Genomic DNA, 24,986 nt, shown 5'->3' with positions numbered 1-24,986 from the left:
ACCATCCCTCACCCTCAACACCTCACCCTCAACCCCTCACCCTCAACCACTCACCCTCAACCATTCACCCTCAACTACTCATCCTCACTCACCCTCCCTCACCCTCAACCCCTCACCCACACCCTCAACACTTCACCCTAAACATCTCACTCACCCTCAACCCCTCCCCCTCCCTCCCCGTCACCCTTACTCACCCTCAACACCTACCTCACTCACCCTCAACCCCTCACCCTCACTAACTCTCAAACCCTCAATCACCCTTACCCTCACTCACCCTCAATACTTCACCTTCACTAACACTCAACCCCTCACTCACCCTCACTCTCACTCTCACTCACACTCAACACATCAGCCTCACCCTCACCCTCACTCACCTTCAATCCCTCATGCCATTTTTAAGGGTAACTTGGAGCTGACAGTTCAAGTCCAATTACAGTAATGGAGAAAATGGCGTCTGGAAACGTGATGGATTTTTAACAAAAGTCCTATAGTCACTCACCCTCAACGCCTCACCCAACACCTCACCTTCACTCAACATCTACATCTCACCATCCCTCACCCTCAACACCTCACCCTCAACCCCTCACCCTCAACCACTCACCCTCAACCATTCACCCTCAACTACTCATCCTCACTCACCCTCCCTCACCCTCAACCCCTCACCCACACCCTCAACACTTCACCCTAAACACCTCACTCACCCTCAACCCCTCCTTCTCCCCCTCACTCCCCCTCACCCTTACTCACCCTCAACACCCCACCATCACTAACCCTCAACCCCTCACCCTCACTAACTCTTAATCCCTCAATCACCCTTACCCTCACTCACCCTCAATATCTCACCCTCACTAACAATGAACACCTCACTCACCCTCACTCTTACTCATCCTCAATACTCTCAACACCTCACCCTCAATACCTCACTCACCCTCAGTCCCTCACCCTCACTCACCCTCAACTCCTCACCCTCAACACCTCACCCACACTCATCCTCACTCACCCTCAACAACTCACCATCAACACCTCACCCTCATACTCACTCACCCTCATTCACCCTCACTCACCGTCAACACACTATCACACTACAACAACAAACAAATACTTACCACCACAGCAACACTTCACTCACCCTCAACACCTCACCCTTAACTCCTCACTCACCCTCAATCTCAATCATCATCAATCACCCTCTACACCTCACACTCAACACCTCACTCTCATACTCACTCACCCTCACTCACCCTCACTCACCCTCAAAACATCACCCTCATTCACCCTCACTCACCGTCAACACACTATCACACTACAACTACAAACAAACACTTACCACCACAGCAACACTTCACTCACCCTAAACACCTCACCCTTAACTCCTCACTCACACTCACTCTCACTCATCCTCAATCACCCTCAACACCTCACCCTCACTCACCCTCAACGCCTCACCCACACTCACCCTCACACCCTCACCACCTCACTCTCTCTCACCCTCAATGCCTCACCCTCAACGCCTCACCCACACTCACCCTCAGCTCCTCACCCTCAGCCTCAACACCTCACCCTCACTCACCCTCAATGCCTCACCCTCAGTCAACCTCAACACATCACTCACCCTCACTATCACTCATCCTCAATCACACTCAACACCTCACCCTCAACACCTCACTCACCCTCAGCCTCTCACCCTCACTCACCCTCAACTCCTCACCCTCACTCATCCTCACTCACCATCAACACCTCCCCCTCATTCTCACTCACTCTCACCCTCACTCACCCTCATACTCACTCACCCTCAACACACTATCACACTACAACCACACACAAACACTTACCACCACAACACCACTTCAATCACGCTCAACACCTCCCCATCAACCCCTTACTTGCCCTCACTCTCACTCATCCTCAATCACCCTCAACACCTCACCCTCACTCACCCTCAACGCCTCACTCACCCTCATAGCCTCACCCACCCTCAACACCTCACACTGACTCACCCTCAATCTCACTCACCCTCAACGCCTCACCCTCACTCACCCTCAACACCTTACCCTCACTCACCCTCAACACACTATCACACTACAACCACACAAAAAAACAATTACCACCACAACACCACTCATCACCACTGCAGCAAACAAAGGTCATACAATAAAAACATGTACCCTTTTAACAGTCACACACACAACAACAGCTATCAATGGCCACTTTCACCAGGCATACACACACAACAGTCATCAGTACTGCAGTACTATGTCTAAATGAGACTGTTGGTGTGCAAAATACGGATGTGGAAGTGCAGAGTGATGCAGTGTTGTTGCTCAATGGTACTGTGGGGCTGCAGAAAGATAAAGTGGTATTGCTACATGTTGCATTCGTGGACATCAGTGATGCCATTGTTGGGAGAAGTGCAACTGTTGTGGTGCTGAGTTATGCTGTGGTGGTAATTATTAAACAGCAACACAGCACCACTCATCACTAGCACAGAACAACACATCACAACTACAGCATTACTAAGCACCACACACTCACATGCCCACACGCTCACACACCCCCACCCTCACACACATCCACACTCACACACTCTCACACATCCTCGCACACCCACTCACATTCTCAATAAGCCTCATAGCCTCACGCTCGCCAACAATCACTCACCCTCACCCTCACACCGTCACCCTCACACCATCATCCTCTCACCCTCAACACCTCACCCTCACTCACCATCAACACACTATCACACTACAACTACACACAAACACTTACAACCACAGCACCACTCATTACCACTACAGCATTACTCAGCAGACAAACTACATACAATCCAAACATGTGCGCTTTTAACAGGCACACACACTAATAGCTAGCAATGGACACTTTCACAAGCCGTACACACACAACAGTCATCAGTGCATCCTTTCACCATGCATACACCCACACAAACAGCCATCAATCCACGCTTTCAACAGTCACACACACCAACAGCCCGAAGTGCACGCTTTAGAACAACTTTTTGTACGTTGCACACACAATCACAGCTATACAAGCATGCTTTGGTGCTGTACAGTACTGCAGTTCTATGTCTAAATGAGACTGGGGGAGTTCTAAATACAGCTCTACTGGCAAAGAGTGATGATCTCATGTTGCTCAATTGTAGTGTGGGGGTGCCGAATGTTAATAATGTGCTATTGCTGGCGAAATGGACATAAGGGAGGCCGTGCAAGAGGAAATTACTACACACAAGGCAAGTGCGACCGAAAAACACGTACGGCAAAACGAAACTCAATCCATGTCAAAGAATAAAACTAAATAGCAGCCATTGATAAAATACTAAACACACTCTAATGAGAGGAGCCAGACAGGAAATACGTGCTAGCAAAGCAAGACCGAAAACAATAATTACAGTAACATCAAGAAAAGGAAATGCATAAACAAATGTATAAGAACTCACAAAGGCACTCTTTCATAATAAGGAAATAAAATTGTCATTACCTGTCGATCGTAGCAGCTCATTCCCTGAAATGTAGAAATTATAAAAGAAACACACAAAAAAGAAAACATACACAGTGCATACATAATACTTTTAACTACAACAAGCAACAAACAAAATAAATGAATAGCGGCGAAACAAGTCACATACGGGTACAAATGACACAAGAAAAAGGTAAGTCAGAGGAAAAATAAACATCACAGTGCCACCTCAGGCGAAACGAAACTCCGGAAACTACATTCCAGGAAGACACTAGCAAAGATTACTCAATGCATCCCGAACAATCAACTTAAACACGAGCCAACATTCGCATAAAGATCAAGAAAAATTCAAAACACAAGGAAAGTGAGCGCGAAATAACAACGGACGCAATGTCAAAGACATAACACATACAAAAATAAACATTGCTTTATGTAACATTTCGAAAAAAAAACATTTATCAAACATATATCTTTTAGAACAGTACTAAAGAATATTGTAACTCGAAAATCGATAATACACAAGGCGCAATACAAATAAAACACTCATACATCCTAATAAAACATTATGAATAATACGTATATACACACAAGTATTAATACATTCAAATTCATGTACTCAATGTTAATAAATGTACATCTTACCAGTCAGACGACGCAGCAACAACCACGGAGGAATAACACACCTTTACCGCACGAACATTCACACCAATGTAGAAAACGCCCCGTTAACGCACGTCAAATGCAACGCTACGTCACACAACGTAGAGCTGCGATTGGCTAAAAATTACGTAGCGCTCAACATTACATCACCATCAACTAAAAAATAGAACGCTAACATCCCTTACGTAACAAACGTAAAGGGAATACATTGCGTAATACCCTTTACTACAACAGAAATAAAACACATTTTAAGTACATACACTAAATACTTTTACAAACGTATACACATACGAAAAAAAATTTTTTAACATTATAATCAACATTAACACATGGTCGAGACTCACATATGCCAATCACACCCTCAGTCACCCTCACTCCCATTCACTCAAGCTCACTCACCCTCAGCACCTCACCCTCACTCACCCTTAACGACTCACCCTCACTCACCCTCAAAAAACACCCTCACTCACCCTCAATACCTCACCCTCACTCACCCGCAATACCTCACCCTCACTCACCCTCACCAACTCACTCGCCCTCAGCCCCTCTTCCTCAACACCTCATGCTCACTCACCCTCACCCTCACTCACCCTCAACAAACTCTCACTCACCTGCACTCACACTCACACTCAACACCTCACCCTCACCTTCACTCACCTTCACCCTCATTCACCCTCAACACCTCACCCTCAACACCGCAATCACTCACTCTCACTCATCCTCACTCACCCTCAAGACCTCACACTCACTGACCCTCAACACCTCACCCTCATTCACCCTCAGCCCCTCACCCTCAACACCTCACCCTTACTCACCCTCACCCTCAACACCTCAAAACAATCACTATCCCTCACTCACACTCAGCCCCTCACCCTCAACAACTCAACCTCACTCACCCTCACCCTCAAAACCTCAACACAATAACTATCCCTCACTCACACTCAGCCCCTCACCCTCAACAACTCACCCTCACTGACACAATCACCCTCACTCACAACACATCACCCTCACTCAACTTCAACACATCACCCTCAACAACTCAATCACCCTCACTCACTAACGCTCAACAAGTCTCACCCTCACTCAGCCTCAACACCTCACACTCACTGACCCTCTACGCTTCACCCTCAATCAGACTCACGCACCCTCACCCACCCCCACCCTCACACACATTCACACCCTCAACATAACAAATCCTCACTCACCCTCACACACCCTCACTCAACATCATGACTTCAACAACACCCTCACATGCCCCCACCCTCACACACCCCCCACCCTTACACACACCCACACTCACACACTATCACACATCCTCAGACACCCACACACATTCGCAATAAGACTCACACCCTCACCTTCACCCACAATCACTCACCCTCACCCTCACACCGTTACCCTCACACCATCATCCACTCACCCTCAACGTCATTCGCCATCACTCACCCGCACTCACCCACAAAACATCACCCTCAACTTCACTCACACTCACACTCATTCACCCTCAACACCTCACCCTCATTCACCCTCAGCCCCTCACCATCAACACCTCACCCTTACTCACCCGCAGCCTCAAAACCTCACCCACAATCAGCCTCCCTCACTCACCCTCAAGCCCTCACCCTCATCACCTCACCCTCACTCACCCTCACCCTCACTCAGCCTCAACTACTCACCCTGACTCACCCACAACACATCACCCTCACTCAACCTCAACACCTCACCCTCATCAACTCAATCACCCTCACTCACTACAAATCCTCACTCACCCTCACATTCCCTCACTCAACATCATGACTTCAACCACACCCTCACATGCCCCAACCTCACACACCCCCCACCCTTACACACACCCACACTCACACACTCTCACACATCCTCACACACCCACACACATTCTCAATAAGACTCACACCCTCACCCTAACACACAATCACTCACCCTCACCCCGTTACCCTCACACCATCATCCACTCACCCTCAATCACCCTCAATGTCATTCACCATCACTCACCCGCACTCACCCACAAAACATCACCCTCAACTTCACTCACCCTCACACTCATTCACCCTCAACACCTCACCCTCATTCACCCTCAGCCCCTCACCCTCAACACCTCACCCTTACTCACCCACAGCCTCAAAACCTCACCCACAATCAGCCTCCCTCACTCACCCTCAGGCCCTCACCCTCATCACCTCACCCTCACTCACCCTCACCCTCACTCACCCTCAACTACTCACCCTGACTCACCCACAACACATCACCCTCACTCAACATCAACACCTCACCCTCATCAACTCAATCACCCTCACTCACTAACGCTCACCCACCCTCACCCTTACTGAGCCTCAACACCTCACCCTCACTCACCCTCAACGCTTCACCCTCAATCACACTCAGGCACCCTCACCCACCCCCACCTTCACACACCTTCACACCCTCAACATCACACATCCTCACTCACCCTCACACCCTCACACACCCTCAATCAACTTTATAACCTCTACCACACACTCACATGCACACACGCTCACACACCCCCACCCTCACACACATCCACACTCACACACTCACACAGTCTCACACATCCTCGCACACCCACTCACATTCTCAATAAGCCTCAGAGCCTCACCCTCGCCAACAATCACTCACCCTCACCCTCACACCGTCACCCTCACACCATCATCCCCTCACCCTCAACACCTCACCCACACTCGCCATCAACACACTATCACACTACAACCACACAAACACTTACCACCACAGCACCACTCATCACCACCACAGCATGACTCAGCAGACAAAGGTCATACAATAAAAACTTGAACGCTTTTAACAGTCACACACAACAACAGCTATCAATGGGAACTTTCACCAGGCATACACACATAACAGTCATCAGTACTGCTGTAGTAGGTATAAATGAGACTGTTGTTGTGTGAAAGACGGATGTGGTAGTGCAGGGTGATGCTGAGTTGTTGCTCAATGGTACTGTGGGGGTGCAGAAAGATAAAGTGGTATTGCTGCGTGTTGCATTCGTGGACATCAGTGATGGCGTTGTTGGGAGAAGTGCAACTGTTGGGGTGATGAGTTATGCTGTACTGGTAATTATTAAACACCAACACAGCACCACTCATCACTAGCACAGAAAAACACATCACAACAACAGCATTACTAAGCACCACACTAACATCACTCAGCAACACACCAACATCACTCTGCCCCACCACAACAGCATCATTCAACAACAACACACTATCACACTACAACTACACACAAAAACACTTACCACAACAGCACCACTCATCACCACTACAGCATTACTCAGCAGACAAACTTCATACAATAAAAAAATGGATTCTTTTAAGAAGCACACACACACACACATCAATGGACTCTATCACCAGGCGTATATACACAACAGTCATCAGTACTGCTGTAGTATGTATGAATGACACTGTTCGGGAGCTAAATGGGGCTGTGGTGGTGCAGAGTGATGCTGTATTGTTGCTCAATGGTACTGTGGGGGTGCAGAATGATAAAGTGGAATTGCTGCGTGTTGCATTCGTGGACATCAGTGATGCCATTGTTGGGAGAAGTGCAACTGTTGTGGTGCTGAGATATGCTGTGCTGGTAATTATTAAACACCAACACAGCACCACTCATCACTAGCACAGAACAACACATCACAACAACAGCATTACTAAGCACCACCCTAACATCACTCAGCAACACACCAACATCACTCTAGACCAACAAAACAGTATCATTCAACAAAAACACACTATCACACTACAACCACACACAAACATTTAACACCAAAGCACCACTCATTACCACTACAGCATTACTCAGCAGGCAAATGTCATACAATCAAAACATGTGCTCTTTTAACAGGCACATACACCAATACATAGCAATGGGCACTTTCACCAGGCGTACACACACATCAGTCAGCAGTGCATCCTTTCACCATGCATACACGCACACAAAAAGGCATCAGTCCACGCTTTCAACAGTCACACACACCACCAGCCAGAAGTGCACGCTTTAGGACAACTTTTTTTACGTTCCACACACAATTACAGCAAAAGAAGCATGCTTTGCTGCTGTACAGTACTGCAGTACTATATCTAAATGACACTGGGGGTGTACTAAATACGGCTCTAGTGGGCAAGAGTGATAATGTGATGTTGCTCAATGGTACTGTGGGGGCGCCAAATGTTAATAATGTGCAATTGCTGCGTGCTGCAGAAATAGACTTCAGGGATCCCTTGGAAGAGAAAAATACTAAATACAAGCCAAGTGCGACCAAAAAACACGTACAGCAAAACGGAACTCAATCCATGGCAACAAATACACCAAAATAGCAGCCATTGATAAAATACAAAGAAAAATCTAATGCAAGAAGCCAGGCAGAAAGTAAATGCGAGCAAAGAGACCTAAAACTATAGTTACATTAGCTTTACAAAAAGCAAATGCATAAACAAAAGTATAAAAGTCACAAAGACAACCTTTAATATTATGAAAATTAAATTGTCATTACCTGTCGATCGTAGCAGCTCATTCCCTGAAATGAAGAAAATATAAAAAAGAAAACACACAAAAGAGAACATACACAATGCGTACATAATACTTTTCCCTACAACAATAAACAAACCAAAAAAATGCTTTGCGGCGCAAAAACACACATACGGGTCCAAAAAACACAAGACTAAGCCAAGTCAGACAAAAAATAAACATCAGAGTGCGAACTCACTACATCACCCTCACTCACCCTCAACACCTCACCCTCATTTACCCTCATACCCGAACCCTCAACAGCTCACCCTCACTAACTTCACCCTCAACACCTCACCCACAATTCCACACCCTCACTCACCCTCACCATCACTCACCCTCACTCAACATCAAGCCCTCACCCTCAGTCACACACACTCACCCTCAACATCTAACCCGCAATCACGCTCAACTTCAGAACACATCACAACAACAGCATTACTAAGCACCACACTAACATCACTCAGCAACACACCAAGATCACTCTACACCAACAAAAAAGTATCATTCAACAAGAACACACTATCACACTACAACCACACACAAACATTTACCACCACAGCACCACTCAATACCACTACAGCATTACTCAGCAGGCAAATGTCATACAATCAAAAAATGTGCTCTTTTAACAGGCACATACACCAATAGATAGCAATGGCCACTTTCACCAGGCGTACACACACATCAGTCAGCAGTGCATCCTTTCAACATGCATACACGCACACAAACAGGCATCAGTCCACGCTTTCAACAGTCACACACACCACCAGCCAGAAGTGCACGCTTTAGGACAACTTTTTTTACCTTCCACACACAATTACAGCAAAAGAAGCATGCTTTGCAGCTGTACAGTACTGCAGTACTATATCTAAATGACACTGGGGGTGTACTAAATACGGCTCTAGTGGGCAAAAGTGATAATGTGATGTTGCTCAATGGTACTGTGGGGGTGCCGAATGTTAATAATGTGCGATTGCTGTGTGCTGCAGAAATGGACTTCAGGGATCCCTTGGAAGAGAAAAATACTAAATACAAGCCAAGTGCGACCAAAAAACACGTACGGCAAAACGGAACTCAATCCATGGCAACAAATACACCGAAATAGCAGCCATTGAGAAAATGCAAAAAAACACTCTAATGCAAGAAGCCAGGCAGAAAGTAAATGCGAGCACAAAGACCTAAAACTATAATTACATTAGCTTTACAATAAGCAAATGCATAAACACAAGTATCAAAGTCACAAAGACACTCTTTCATAATTTGAAAATTAAATTGTCATTACCTGTCGATCGTAGCAGCTCATTCCCTGAAATGAAGAAAATATAAAAAAGAAAACACACAAAGAGAACATAAATAGTGCATACATAAAAATTTTCACTACAACAAGACACACACACAAAAAAATGCATCACAGCGAAAAAAGTCACATACGGTTCAAAAAAACACAAAACTAAGCCAAGTCAGACTAAAAATAAACATCAGAGTGCGAACTCACTACATCACCCTCACTCACCCTCAACACCTCACCCTCATTCACCCTCATACCCTCACCCTCAACACCTCACCCTCACTAACTTCACCCTCAACACCTCACCCACAATTCCACACCCTCACTCACCCTCACCATCACTCACCCTCACTCAACATCAAGCCCTCACCCTCAGTCACACACACTCACCCTCAACATCTCACCCGCAATCACGCTCAACTTCAATCAACCTCAACAACTCACCCTCAATAACCCTCAACACCTCACCCTCACTCACCCACAACACCTTACCCTCACCCTCACTCACCCTCAACACTTCACACTCATCTACACTCACTATCACCCTCAAATTCACTCACGCTCACTCACCCTCAACACCTCACCCTCTTTCACACTCACCCACCCTCACCCACACTCACCTTCATGACCACTAAAAAACACCTGCACATGCTCCAACACTCACACACCCCCACCCTCACACACACACGGCCTCACAAACAATTACACTTCCGCACACACCCACACACATTCTCAAAAAGTCTCACAAACTCACACTCGCCCACCATCATTCACCCTCACCATCACACCATCATCCCGTAACACTAACTCACCCTCAACATCACTCACCATCAACACCTCATCCTCAACTACTCATTCAACCCTCATCCTCAATCACCCTCAACTCCTCACCCATCTGCATCATTCACCCACTCTGCAGCATTCACCCACTCTGCAGCATTCACCCACTCTGCAATTTTACGAATGTTAGCCCATTTTCTTACACATAAAGAAATTTCAGAACGGAAAACAAGGGGGTCGACCGAGTACTGCAGCAGATACGTTAGACACAAAAAAAACTTAACATAATTGACCTAAAAGGATGCAAGGATGTTAATCAGTCTTCGGGCCGAAAAGTAAATCTAATTCGTACGATATTACAACAATAATACACAAAGGAAACAATTATAAATATGTGTCAGTAAGCGAGGACGAGGATGTACAAAGACACAAGTGAAACAGGCAACTTTTTCGCCGGGCAATAAACAAGCACTATTCATCCGGAGAATGGGACGGATTAAAGACAATAGTCAACAGTTACACAAAAAACCGGACGCATACAACAATAGCACTTCTTCACACGGAATTCCATGTAATATAAATAAAATATGACGAAAAAAAAAGTATTCGGAAACAGTCAAATTTTTCGGAGGGAAACAAACAAGAACGATTCATCCGGAAAATGGGACGCATTGAATACAATAGTCTACAGTTACACAAAAAGAGATACGCATAACACAATAGCATTTATCCAGACAGAATTTGTTCGAATAGAAGAAACATATTACGAACATAGAACTATTTAGTCACAAAAAGCAAACGAATAACACATTACTTCACTGTACATGTCGTTCATACATTGCTAAAAATACTACAGTCAGCAAATACACAAACTTTCATTTCATACTTCAAGTACGTCAATAACAAATTATCCGACTACTTCAGCATCACATAAATAGATAATGCAAACACAACTTACATCAATATATTAAAACACATTTAGCACTTCAAAATTAAACAAACACCTTTTGTACGTCGAATTACCAAAAAAAGCAAAATAATACATTCCATTACAGTTTAACAAAACATATCAAATAGATAATGCAAACACAACTTACATCAATATATTATAAAACACATTTAGCACGTGAAAATTAAACAAACACCTTTTGTACGTCGAATTACCAAAAAAAACAAAATAATACATTACATTACAGTTTAACAATACATATGCTTTACATATCGCCAATAAAAAACAAAACTTTACGTTACATTACAAACATTTTCAAATATTACGAGCTAAATAAATACATTTCGCAAGTAATTAACTTTAACATAGTATATATACTACAGTACATTACATTAAAAGAAACTTAGGATTACATTCTTACCTGTCAAACGACGCAGCAACACCACAGGAACAAGAACACGCCTTCCGCGCACCAACATTCTCGATCTATGGGGAATTCCACAGTTGACGTATGCAAATCGGAACGCTACGTCAAAAACGTCGCGCTCCGATTGGCTAAAAAAAAAGTAAACAAAAAACACACACAACTCAAAAATAAACTAGACCGCTAAACATAGCAGACGTCGACGTGACGCAATACGTCGGCCATTTTAACATAAAAATAAAAAAGGGACTCCACATACACGTTAACAAAAAATAACACACTTAGTACAAAACATACACACGTACATTACATACTAATATACACATTAGACAGAAGTAATACAAAGGGGACATGTGACACCTTTTATTAAAAACAACACATTACTTAATTAATATTAACATAGACACACACTCATAACATCACCCTCACACAACAAAACTATCACACTCTTTCACACCCGCTCAATAACGCTAACACAACATCTCCCTCATACACCATCACACACCTTCAGCCTCACACACACTTACTCACCCTCACACTCACACACTCACACACTCACACCCCCTCACCCTCACACCCCATCACCCTCACACCCCCACTCACTCCCAATGACTCAAATTCACACTCACACAACCTCACCCTCACACACCGTCAAACACCTTCAGACACACTCTAAAAAACAACTCCTCACACACCCTCAATGACCCTCACACACACACACCCCCTCAGCCTCAAACAACGTACCCTCACACAAACACGCTCCCCTAAAAATCATCACAACACTCTCACACTCACAACACTTCACACACTCTCTGACGCAAACAACTTCACTCATCCTCACCCCCTCACACCCCCTAACACTCACCCCCTCACACTCATCCCCTCTACATCACCCCTCACACACTCACACTCACTCCCTCAACACCCCACCCTCACCCCCCTCACACCCCCTCATTCACCCTCATTCACCCTAACACACACTCACATTCTCACACCCTCTCACACACCCCTCACACACCCCATCACTCACGCTCTCACACAACACCTCACACACTCCCTCACTCACACTCTCAAACACTCCCTCACTCACCCGCTCACACCCGCTCAGTCTCACCCTCACTCTCCCTTACACTCCCTTACCCCCTCAACATCACTCACTATGCCTACCCTCCCATCACACTCACCCTCACCCCCTCACCCTCAAATCCCTCATACTAACACCCCTCATACACAACACCCTTAACACTCACACCACTCACCCACACACTCTCACACACCCCCCTCACCCACCCTCAACATCTCACCCTCACTAAGACTCAAACACTCACCCTCACTCACCCTCACTCACCCTCAAACTCTCACCCTCACTCATCCTCACACTTACTCACCATCACTCACCCTCACCCTCACTCACCCTCACTCACCCTCGACACATCACCCTCACTCACTCATCCTCACTCATCCTCAACACCTCACCCTCACCCTCACCCTCATCCACCCTCAACCCCTCACCCTAACTCACAATAACACTCTCTCACCCTCACCCTCACTCACTCTCACTCACACTCACCCTCAACACCTCACTCACCCTCAACACCTCACTCACACTCAACTCCTCACTCACCCCCACCCTCACTCACCCTCAACACCTCACCCTCACACAGTGCAATAGGTCTCGCAGGATTTTTAGTTAAAGCTTTTACATTTGCTTATTGCTTTTTTGATTTGTAATTCTTTTGCATTGCCTACAAAAAAATAAAATGCAAAAGATTTACAACAAAAAACCTATAAACAATTCTAAAAGCACTAACTCTAATGCTGCGAGACCTATTGCATTTCTAATGCTTGTTTTTTAGGCTGGTACCCTTGATGATTCGTCTGTGTTTTTATTATTTGCCAACTCCTTCAAATTAGCATTTTACCTCTGATTGAAGACTCAATTTCGTTCATTTTGGCCTCTCCCTTAGGACAGATTTTCATTACACTTACATAGTTTTATTAGTAACATTTTATTCTAAAATATATATATCTAAAAAAAATTTAAAACTAAAACAACAATCTCTTTCTTGTGTTTGCAAATGTAAGTGTATAAAGCATTGTATGTCAGCTAAAGGAAATGTTTAGTTAGAAGATGCTTACTTTACAATAATGCATTTTTAAATGCATTACTTATTAAAGATAAACATAGAAAAGAAAATATTAAATACTTTCTTATGTTGATAATACAACTTTAGGTATTCAACACAGAAGAAAGTTTGAAACAGGTCTGCGATAAAAAAAAAAAAAAATTATTACGACAAAACAACAGTGAAAGTTAGCGAAAAATAGAAATCTGCGATGAATGTCACACTTATTTTGAGTGGTTGCTCCTACTACACCTCATGCATAGTGTTGTTGTTGAGAATGGTTGACACTGTGCTTGTGTTGGTTGGTGAGTTGATGGGGTTTGAGTTGTGGTATTGAAGGGTGAGTTGGTGCATGTGGGGTGCCAGATGCTTCTGATTTACTTTTGGGTGTAAATAGCTTCCTATTCACAGCCATGCAGACATCTTTTATTCACTGACATGTGGACTTCTCCTATTCACTGCCATGCAGTCTCCACCCCGAATGCGGCGGTACCACCAGACATAAAATATGGTTGTAAGTTACGTATTGTAACTATACAGCTGTAAATTATGATTATTCCCCTAAACTCAAGGGGTAGAGACATGTAGGTATACACTTTTAATGAACTTTATACTTACATTTTATGAATAGCCAAAAGTAATAAAGTTGTTCTAAAGTGTAGGAGTAAATTACACGTGTGAATTGCTTACGAGTGTAAGTTACCTTTATGACTAGCTCCCAACATCTTCAAGTGAATAGCCCTGATATTTTAGAAACATATTAGAAGTATTTTTTTTCCTATTACTATTCTAATTTTCTACATTAAAGTCTCACTATTTTTCCTGTTTCATATGTGTTTCTGTAAAATTCTATTTGTGGTTGACAAATCTATGTGTCTGCTTCTATTTATTTTAAGAGTGAATTCAATCATTTTAGCTGCCACAAGTTTAATTTGCCTTTCTTCTAAATAAGTTGCCAATTTGCAGCAGAAGGACTGGCAATCAGACAGTTTGATCACAGTTCCTCAGCTATCTCATTTCTGGGGTTTAGCAGTAAGGTCATTGTGGCCTATCTTGTCAGTCTGCGCCCTTTCAAAATTGGAAGGATGATTTTGGTGTCAATTGTCAGACTTCATTTTGTGTAATCTTATGCTCTCACATACTATATAGCCCTTTAAAACTACTTGGATATTAATTTTATATTCCTGTTAAGATGTTAACCTAGCCCTGTACGTACTGTCATGGTGAACCAAATCTGGTTTAGAAACCTCTCAATATTCATCTAATGATATGTTTTGTTTGTTTTAGAAAAGGTGAAGTCAGAACTACTTGAAGGATACAGCACATATCTGCCACATGATGCTCTCATCATTACTGTGAGATTGGTCATATTATTAGCTGTTCTTTTGACGGTTCCGCTAATACACTTCCCTGTAAGTAGTAAACAGCACATGTTATTTACATAGACATTTTTGCTAAATTATAAAACATATGTTTTGCCCTGTACATATTTTTAAGTTGCAAGAAAAGGACTCTATTATTCGAGGACCTAGGAGAAAGTAAATAGAATAGGCAAAATGCTTAAAGGGTTACCTGCTTATTAAGTTGGCTTGCTTCCTCGACTTCCTTTGCAGACCGTTCACACTGTCAATATCCTTCTAAAGTTTTGCTTGCGATTTGATAGAAAGAGTGGATTTGATAATCATTAGTCCTAGACTAATATATTTTAAAAAACACGAATAGCTGGATCTCTTCCCACATATTTCTAGATAAATTTGAATCTCTGTTTGATTTCTAAATTCTATAGTATATTTTTCGATATTGTCAATAACATTTTATTGAACAAAAAGGATGGAAGAGTGCTTAGCTTTAATTTGTATTCCTGTCATTTCCCATTTAGCCTACCCTCAATTGACCCATAGAACAGATGCCAAATTTAAGTTTTCATCATTTGTCCATTGTTGTCACTATTGCTGTTTGTATTTTGTTACTAATCTGCCATGCTGTGTGGACTTATAGTTTTCTGCCTCTAAAGCACCTGTTTATTATCTTTATTTTCAATATTCCGACGATTTTACCATTGCAATAATTTGGGTCCTAGTTTCTTAGTTTGATATAATGACAGCATAAGTTCAGTAAGAACATAACACAGACTGAGGTTTTTGGGGGAACAGCACAGAGGAATACCAAGTGGTACTGGAGAATAGTTCTTTCAAAGTTCCCCCTCCCCCTTCTCCCTGGCCACATTAGGCCTTTCTTTTTCTTTAATTGTGAGTTTCATAAAGGAAAAAATGTCTATGTGTGACAATTTTCTGGTGTGTTTTGTAGAAAATATCTAACTTTACAAAGGATTTTGGCTCTATTATTCGTTTATAAAACTTGTAGGCACTATATATCCTTTGTGTACATACAAACATGGATTACCACTTTCTGCTTTGCAGGTAATTCTTCAGACCACTTTATATACTTTTAACATTAATTCATCAAACCTTTGATTCATGTTTCCTTTTTTGTTTAATGCTGTAGGCACAAATACTCTACTTTTTGTATTATTAGCTGTTGTAATACTGCACAGCCGAGTTGAAAAGTTACTTTGAATTACAATCTACCACTTTTGCTTTTCACTTCTGACAGCTTTGTTAGTGTATTTTGCCAAAGTGTGGGGTAATAAAAGGAGTTAATACTACCCAAGGAGATCACAATAAAATCTCATGCATTTTTTCCCATTATTTTATCACCTCCCCTTTATGTGATCCCCAGTTGATAACAATGGATTACTTGTTCATGCCATATTATTTTTAATGTTCCGAGCTGCAAACTTCTGGGAATGTGATCGTGTGGTGACCTTGCACTACTATTAAACATCAAAAGTGCAAGTTCATTCAATGAGAAATGGCATATTGTTTTACAGTTTGTAAATGCTCTACAAAGATAAAAGTATGATGTCTGTGTATGTTGTAGAAACTATGAAAATGAAAGGAAAACATAAATTCTCAGTGGACATGCCACCAAATGCATGTTGACTACAAAAAGAAAATATGAAAATAATCCTGCATACAAATGACAATTAATTCCCATCAGTGAGATTTTTTGAATAACATGCATAGGTACACATTTGTGTTTACTTGGCTATTCAAGAATATTGAAAAAACACATTTCCAATATCAGAGAACAAAGCTTGTAAGCCTTTTTCACATTTGCTTGGAATCTGGGGCCTCCCTATGAGCTAAGGTCTGCTGCATCTCAGAGAAACCTTTTGTTATTTAGAATGAAATTTAAGTTTTCATATACTGGTTCTCATACTGTTTCCTAGATTCAGGATATTCAACCTTAGTTTAATAGGATGGAATCCTTTTGATCCATTGCAGTTGAAGGACATATACCATAGGTGTCATTGCTCTCCGATTTACTTTTAAGTAGAATTTTCTCCAAACTTTTTTCAAAGTTGTGACTTTTTGGATGCTTAGAATGCTTTCTGAAACTCTGTTTTGCATTCCAATGCACATTCTTCCGGTTGCTGCAGTTATAAATATTTCCACGATATTCATACACCCCAAAATAGAGCAAAAGGGGAAGTAAAAAGTATTTCCTTAAGGAAGAAGTGTACTGATTTAATTTGCTGATATCATTCAAGTATTTTCATTTTCAATTGAGAATAAATGGCTTTCCAATGGCTACCTATTGCTTTAAAAGACATGTGTTCTCTAAGCTTCTTTAGTTGTCTAGTTGTTTGCAAGCAAATTTGTAGGGGAAATTGCCCTTGAGTTTTTTTTGTAAAGAATCAAGTTCCTGACTATCTGATACATAAAGTTTGCAAGTATTTTTGGAAGCAATTTAGACCTGCACAAAAGGTGATATTTTCTCCAACGCTAAAGTTCATAAATTCCACAAGGATTATTCAAGAAAATGCTGAAGTGCCACAATAGTGTGAAACATGGATGAGTAAATTAAAAGCAATGGAAAAAAGGACTGGAAGAATTCTTAAGTTTTAGGAAATGTAAGCACCTTACACAAAGACCCCTCCTATGATAATTGTATTTCCTCTTGCTTCAAATTGTTCTTACCATTTCACTTTTGTCACTAAACTCTCCCTATAGTTATCAGGTACACAGTTTGATAAAAGATAGTGATTCTCACCCCTCTTGAAAGAATTTTTGTAAATCATGTGGTATGCAAATCCCAATGAGTTTACCCCGACATATTCTACTCCAGCCTTCTGATCATTCTTATCTAACAACATGTAATGTATTTTGATATTCACTAGAGTTGCTGCAGTTTCACCATTTTGTTTTTAAATATTTCATGAGGTTTTGGAGTTATCTTTAATGGTATCACTATCCTGAGCTGATGTAAAATATAACTTTTAAATCTTGTGTTTTTTAGAACTAATAAACACATTATACTTGCACTTCCTCAATATCCTTTTATTTCTGAAGCAGACCATGTAAAGTAGTTCTCATAATCATCAACATTCTCCAGTTTCTTACAAACGTTATTCCAAAATAGACAATAAGCTTTCTTATGAAGCATTTACTATTGATAAATTTTTTGTTGCCTTATTGTGTATTGTCAGACATGTTGGTATAGATTATTGCTTACTGATTTGGGGCTAGAACTCAAGAGCACTTGGTCAGCGCCTTCAACTGATAAACTAATGTCATTTATGTGAGGAATATTGGAGCATAGGGAACCAATATTTACATTGCTTATTTCATAGCATATTTCATATGGTGAATCAGATAGTTGGAGGGGTACTCCCCTCCTTGTGTGTTTAGTGTGTAGAGATGAATTTGGCCTGGTTGTAGTTTTCAGATCAATTTTTGCTGACTTTATAGTTATGTGTTAAATACATTTTTTAAATATTGGTGTGTGAGCATTCCTGTTTTGAGCTTTGTGTTTTTGATAATTCTGTTTAATTATGGAGACCAGTCTTTCTGAAGCCGAAAGTGACAAACATTATAAACTGCTAAGCTTTGCTGGTGGGATTGTAATTTGAAACACTGCAGCATGTACCCATCTCCTCTCCCAGCTTTTGTTGTTTACAGTGTTGTTTTACTGGTTGTCGTTGATAATGAATTTTTCTTGCACAACCATTTGGCTTATAACATCTGCAAAACTCCTAATACTCTTCTACTAAATAGTTGAGAACATCTGCTGCAGGCAGAAATAATAGCAGAATAGTTAACTAATTGATCTATCCTCACCATACAAGCCATGGCCTCTAAAGTCTAGTTTGAGAAGACTTGTTATAGACTAATACAAGACAATAGTGAAACTGCTAGAGGTGAAAAAACAATGGGGACTATCACAATAAGAAATTGTGTCAGTACTTCCCAATAAATAGGAGTTAAATCCCTAAAACCCGTAAAAGACTAGGCTAATTTGTTTTTATATGTAATATTCTGTTTTCTCTTAGATTAATCAATTTTTCTTTCTCTATTTTAAGGCAAGGAAGGCTTTTATGATGATGTGTTTTTCAAGTTATCCTTTCTCCTGTGTACGCCACATTATTGTCACATTGGCATTGAACATAATTATTGTGTTACTTGCCTTATATGTGCCGGACATTAGCAATGTGTTTGGAGTAATTGGTAAGTTTGCAGTTCAGAGAAAATCTGATCATTTTGCAGAGGCACCTGGATGATTCAATGTGTATATTATCGCTTTTATTTTCTCTTGTAGGGTCCACCACGTCAACATGCTTGCTGTTTGTATTTCCCAGCTTATTTTATCTGAAACTTAGCAGAGAGGATTGTCTGTCACGACAAAAGTGTGGGGTATGTAGTTTTTCTTTAAAGTAGGCTTTGTTTACATCTCTTGAGAAAGACACATTTTCTGTTTGTAATACAAACCAGAGCATCCGATCTTAGTTGCTACCCAGTTGTGTTTGTTTTTGTTAACATGGTCAATCATTAACCTCTCATAAAATTCTTCACAATTTTTATCCTGTCACTGCCGTACTTTGAGTTAAGTGGTATTATGTGGAGAAGTCTGGCTCAATGATTAGAGCGGCAGACCCTGGTGCAGAGGTCTACCCCGGGACCAGGGTTCAATTCCCCACCTCAGCGGGTCTTGGGCTCAAAATTCCACGGACCTGATCATTCTCGCCTCGGTGCCTATTCCAATCATGGAGTCCAACTCTGCAACTCTGGGCAATAGCTTGCTTAATCTCCACAACGGCCCCCACAGCGCTAAGGATGCCATGCCTCCACCTTGGGGGTGCCCAGGAGTGGACGCCTCACAGGGAAAGCCAGGATGGGTTCCACAGCAGTATTCGTACAAGCGCTTTGAGACCCTTGCGGGTGAGTAGTGCGCTATACAAGTATCAATTTACATGTTACATTTACATGTAATACTTGTAAATTTTTAGGTTGAAGCCTACCAAATAGCATATCTCTCTGGTTGCAAAAAGACTTCTTGTTGGAGTCCCCCAGGAAAGGCAGGACACACCTCAACTTCCACCTTGTGTCTGTCTAGTGTGAATACACATCCCCAGCTCCTGTCACTCAATCCAAACAATGAATACACAAACTGTCAGAGGCACACAGGACTGTTAAGCAAGAAAATGCCCACTTTCTAAAAGTGTCAGTTTTAAACACACAATATAAAAATCATCTTTACTAAGAGATGTATTCTTAAATTAGGAGTTCGGGAAGCCTAAACTCCAATCCTCTATTTTTTTCCCAATGGAAAATTTTGGTGGTAAAATGTTACAGTGCAACTCCCATGATAGTCAATGGGACAGGCAGCCTTTCCATGGTGAAAAACAAAATACACAGTCACTACCAGGACATGTAAATCACACCAGTACATGGCCCACCTTTCACGTACAATGTACCCTGTCCATAGGGGTACCTTGGGCATACCTGAGGGGTGCCTTACAGTAAGAGATTTGGAAGGTTAGGGCCTGGCAAGTGGGTGCACTTTCCAGGTCGGCATGGCAGTAAAAACTGCTCTCAGACTCTGCAGTGGAAGGTTTGAGACACCTTTGAAAGGCTACTTGTGTGGGTGGCAAAACCAGTGCTGCAAGCCCACTAGTAGCATCTGATTTACAGTGCCTTGACATACACAGTTCACGCACTAGGGACTTCCCAGTGAAACAAATAAGCCACTCATCGAGAACCAATCATAAAACAGTTTACAGTAGGAGCACTTGCACTTTAACACTAAACAGCAGTGAGAAAGTGCAAAGAGACACTCAACTCGCAAAAAACGAGGCCCAGCATACCATCAAAAACAGAAGGTCAGAAAGCAAAAAGCCTGGGGAAACATGGCAAAAGATGCCAGGTCTTTAACAACATTTAAATGCCTGTGAATGAACTGCAGATATTTCTGAATATATCAGAATTAGGAAAGCACAAATGAATCAAATGGTTTTTCATTTTGAAGTGAGCGGGAAATATGATCAAATCAAGTCAGTACACTAGGTGGTGCTATTTCCACACATAATTTGTGTTCTGTATTTTATCATTAAAATCTGCAAATGTAATGGTCATTTCAATTGAAAATGTGTTGTCTGTTTTGGCAGAGTGCTACCACACCATGCATATTCAACACTACTCCACTCCAAGCTATACCACTTTGTGCCACTCTGTGCCCCTCCACACCACTAAGCTTCAGCTATGCTGAATAGCAGCACCCACGCTATTGTACAAAATGGCTAAAATACATTGGCAAAATCAATAGCTCTTCTATAGGCGAGACCTATTGGCTTTACCAATGTTTGTTACATGATGCTGAACGATCTGGGTACATGGTGTATCCAAGGACGTTGTAACATCCCTGGTTCAGAAGTATAAAATAATACACTTGAAAAATATTGAATGTTTCCCTCAAGAGCATAGGTTTACTTTTGTGGCAGACTTTCAGATGGTTATTTTCTAATGTCTGTTTAAGGACCGATTTGCTCCACATGTAAGAGCCAATGGCTGAAATAGTTCTGCCTTACCAGAGTTTTTTTGCCACGGCTCAGAAACCCTCCAACATCAGTGCCTTTGCAGTTACTTACTGTATGCATTTCAATGATGCTGGCAGGCCGACACAATGCGGTCGGAGTCCACACCGCCGCCTCCTCCAGGATCTCAGATCCTGACTTAGCGACGGTCAGAGTCATGGCTCTTAATGGTGGCAGTACCCAGCCAGGCACCACAGTCTGGATTTGGATATCCCTTTTAGACAACCTATTAATGACTGAAACCCCGCCATGTACAGGCTGTCGGAACACTGATTGTGGGGGTTCCAAATAGGGCCCTTGTCACTCATGGGCCAGGGCAAAGTGGCCCAGGGGCATATGTTGTGCCCCCAAGCACCGTAGGCCATGCAGCACATGGTGCATATGGTGCATGATACATGGTGCATGAATGTGCAGGAAGTGCTTCTTTGCACACCGGCTTGTGCTGCAGCACCTTTTCTGGGCTGCAGCACAAGCCGCCATGTAAAGGAGCACTTGGCGACCGTCAGACCACCTGTCACATCATAATTGGGCGGTCGGATTGCCACCTGCTTGTCGGGCAGCCTCCTGACTGCCGTGATAGCGGGCAGCGGTCCGACCCTACCCTATCCTATTCAGCCCCTAAGGGTTTTGGCTATGATTGCACAGGTTTCAGCTCTTTTCAGGATTCACAATTCACAAAATCCAAGAGAATGTCTTGGAAACATCTGGAGAAGTCATAGATTTTTGATAATGTTCCTAGTCCCTTAATTACTGCCCATAGTGTAGATCATGTAGTAGTGGGTAGGAAATGTGCATTTCTACATTGACCCTTAGAAAAAGTTCTAAATATTTGCTCTAACCTCTCTGCTGCCCCAAAGTCTCCTCCAGTTTCATGACTTCCACTCAGATCACAAAGAAAGAAACAACATCTCAAGCATTCAGCTACACACAAATACCAAAGACCTATACCATCTCCTCGCTCCATGTACTTAAACCTAATCAGAACCCATGTGGCCTTTGCCCTGATGACACCACCTTCAAACATCTGGAGTCACTTGATCCAACCAAAACTACATTCATAAACAGATGCCTATATCTAAGGAAAATGCTGACTACTCTAAAACACTCTGTTGTCACCCACTCTTGTCCCTGCTGATCGGAACAACTACCATCTATTGCAAGCCTCCCACGGATTTCTGAAATTATGGAGAAAGCAGTCACTTTTGAGATTCAGTGCCAACCCTAGTGAACTTTACCCAATCTGCCTTCTGTCCCACATGAGGCCAAAACATCAATTTTAAATACATGCTGTGACATCCTATAAATGGCTGATCAAGGTTCACTTAGCATGCTGATCCTCCTCGACATGTCTGCTGCTTTTGATACTGTGCACCTATAAATTCCCTTACACATACTTCAGTATCTGACCCAGTCAGTGTCCCTTGCAACAGATAAATCACTTGAATGGTTCAAATCCTTCCTCAAAAGGAATTCACAATAAGTTCAATGTGGAAGGTTTGCCTCTCCTCCTGCCCAGTGATCTACGGAGTACTCCATGGTCCTCCATTGCCGCACTTACTCCTCAACATTTATGTGGCAAAGCTCCTAATGGAGCTCATTCACTGCCTCAACTTCGTATTCCATGTCTGTGCAGAAGGCATGCAAACATACTTTCGTGTCACAGATTTAGAGACCCAAATTAAGATGTATGTACAGACCTGAAAGCAGTTCAGACCTGGAAGAGTCACTACAGCCTTAAAGCTCAATGACACTAAGACGGAACTCCTAGTATTAGTACCCCAAACTCCTGAAGACAATTGACACCATTTGTCCACTTTGAGTTTTCTTCTGAGAAATTATGCTTATTAAAACTAAGGCTAAAAACCTAGGTACCCTCTGAAATGTTGACCTAAGCCTCAACTCCAAAATCAGGGCAGTGGTGAAATCCTCATTCCGCCAACTAAAATTGTTCAAGACCTCTTTGTTATATATATTCATAGAAAACCACCCCTTGATAGTCGGAGATCTATTAAAGTGCCTGTGAAACTAAAGCAGGTACGTATATGCCTACCTGCGCCCCAAACTAAAAGACTTCAAAAGGTCTAAAGCACTGCTCTACACCTCACCTATGACCTGGTGAAAAAATAAAACATCACCCGGCATTGCAGGACTTTCCACTGGCTGGTGGCACAGAACAGGATTACTTTCAAGGCGCTCTCACTCAAATTCAAATTCCTTGATGGCTCAGCACCTAAATACCTGTATAACAAAATCAGTGGTACACCCAGGCCAGGCCACTCAGCTATAAAAACCTAAATTCCCTTGTGGTCCCTAAAACGAGTAGACATTAGTCTATGCCTGAACAACTTGCCTGAACACCTAAGTATCTCTGAATGCACATCATTCAGAAAACAGATGAAAACCATTTTTAGGTCTCGCCTGTCGATGCGCATGCGCATCGAGCAAGCGAGACTATGGGGGCTTATCCACTCTTTATCCAACTTGCAAGGAATCGTGGCGATTCCTTGCAGTGCCCGTGACTTTTAAGCTCAATGCGCATGCGCATTGAGCTTAAAAGCGCGTGCACATGCCCCCAGCCGCCTGCCTTGCCTACTCTCCCGCCCCCTCACTTCTTGATTGCACGGCCGCTAGGCCGTGCCTCCCCTACTCTCCTCCTCCTACTCTCCTCCCCTCGCCGTCTGTTCCCGCACTCCTCCCACACCCCCGCTCCGCCCCCTCCCCTGCCTGCCATGTCGCGTCGCATTTCTCCTCCCCCCTCCCCACAGCAATGCCCTCCGTTTTGACTCGCT

At 42.7% G+C, this 24,986-nt stretch overlaps 1 protein-coding gene across 1 annotated transcript in view; it reads left to right on the top strand.

Annotated features, from left to right (window-relative positions):
* SLC38A6 (solute carrier family 38 member 6) overlaps positions 1-24,986 on the top strand; it is a 360,414-nt gene that overhangs the window by 327,504 nt on the left and 7,924 nt on the right. Inside the window, exons 11-13 of the mRNA XM_086937949.1 lie at positions 15,552-15,676; positions 19,690-19,834; positions 19,926-20,020. Of these exons, the coding sequence (XP_086794075.1) occupies positions 15,552-15,676; positions 19,690-19,834; positions 19,926-20,020 (365 nt within the window). The remainder of the gene's footprint in view (positions 1-15,551; positions 15,677-19,689; positions 19,835-19,925; positions 20,021-24,986) is intronic.

This window comes from Lissotriton vulgaris, chromosome 9 (assembly GCF_964263255.1).
Source record: "Lissotriton vulgaris chromosome 9, aLisVul1.2, whole genome shotgun sequence".
NCBI lineage: Eukaryota > Metazoa > Chordata > Amphibia > Caudata > Salamandridae > Lissotriton > Lissotriton vulgaris.
The sequence above is the reverse complement of the archived record's forward strand: the minus strand, read 5'-3'. Positions and strand labels throughout refer to the sequence as shown.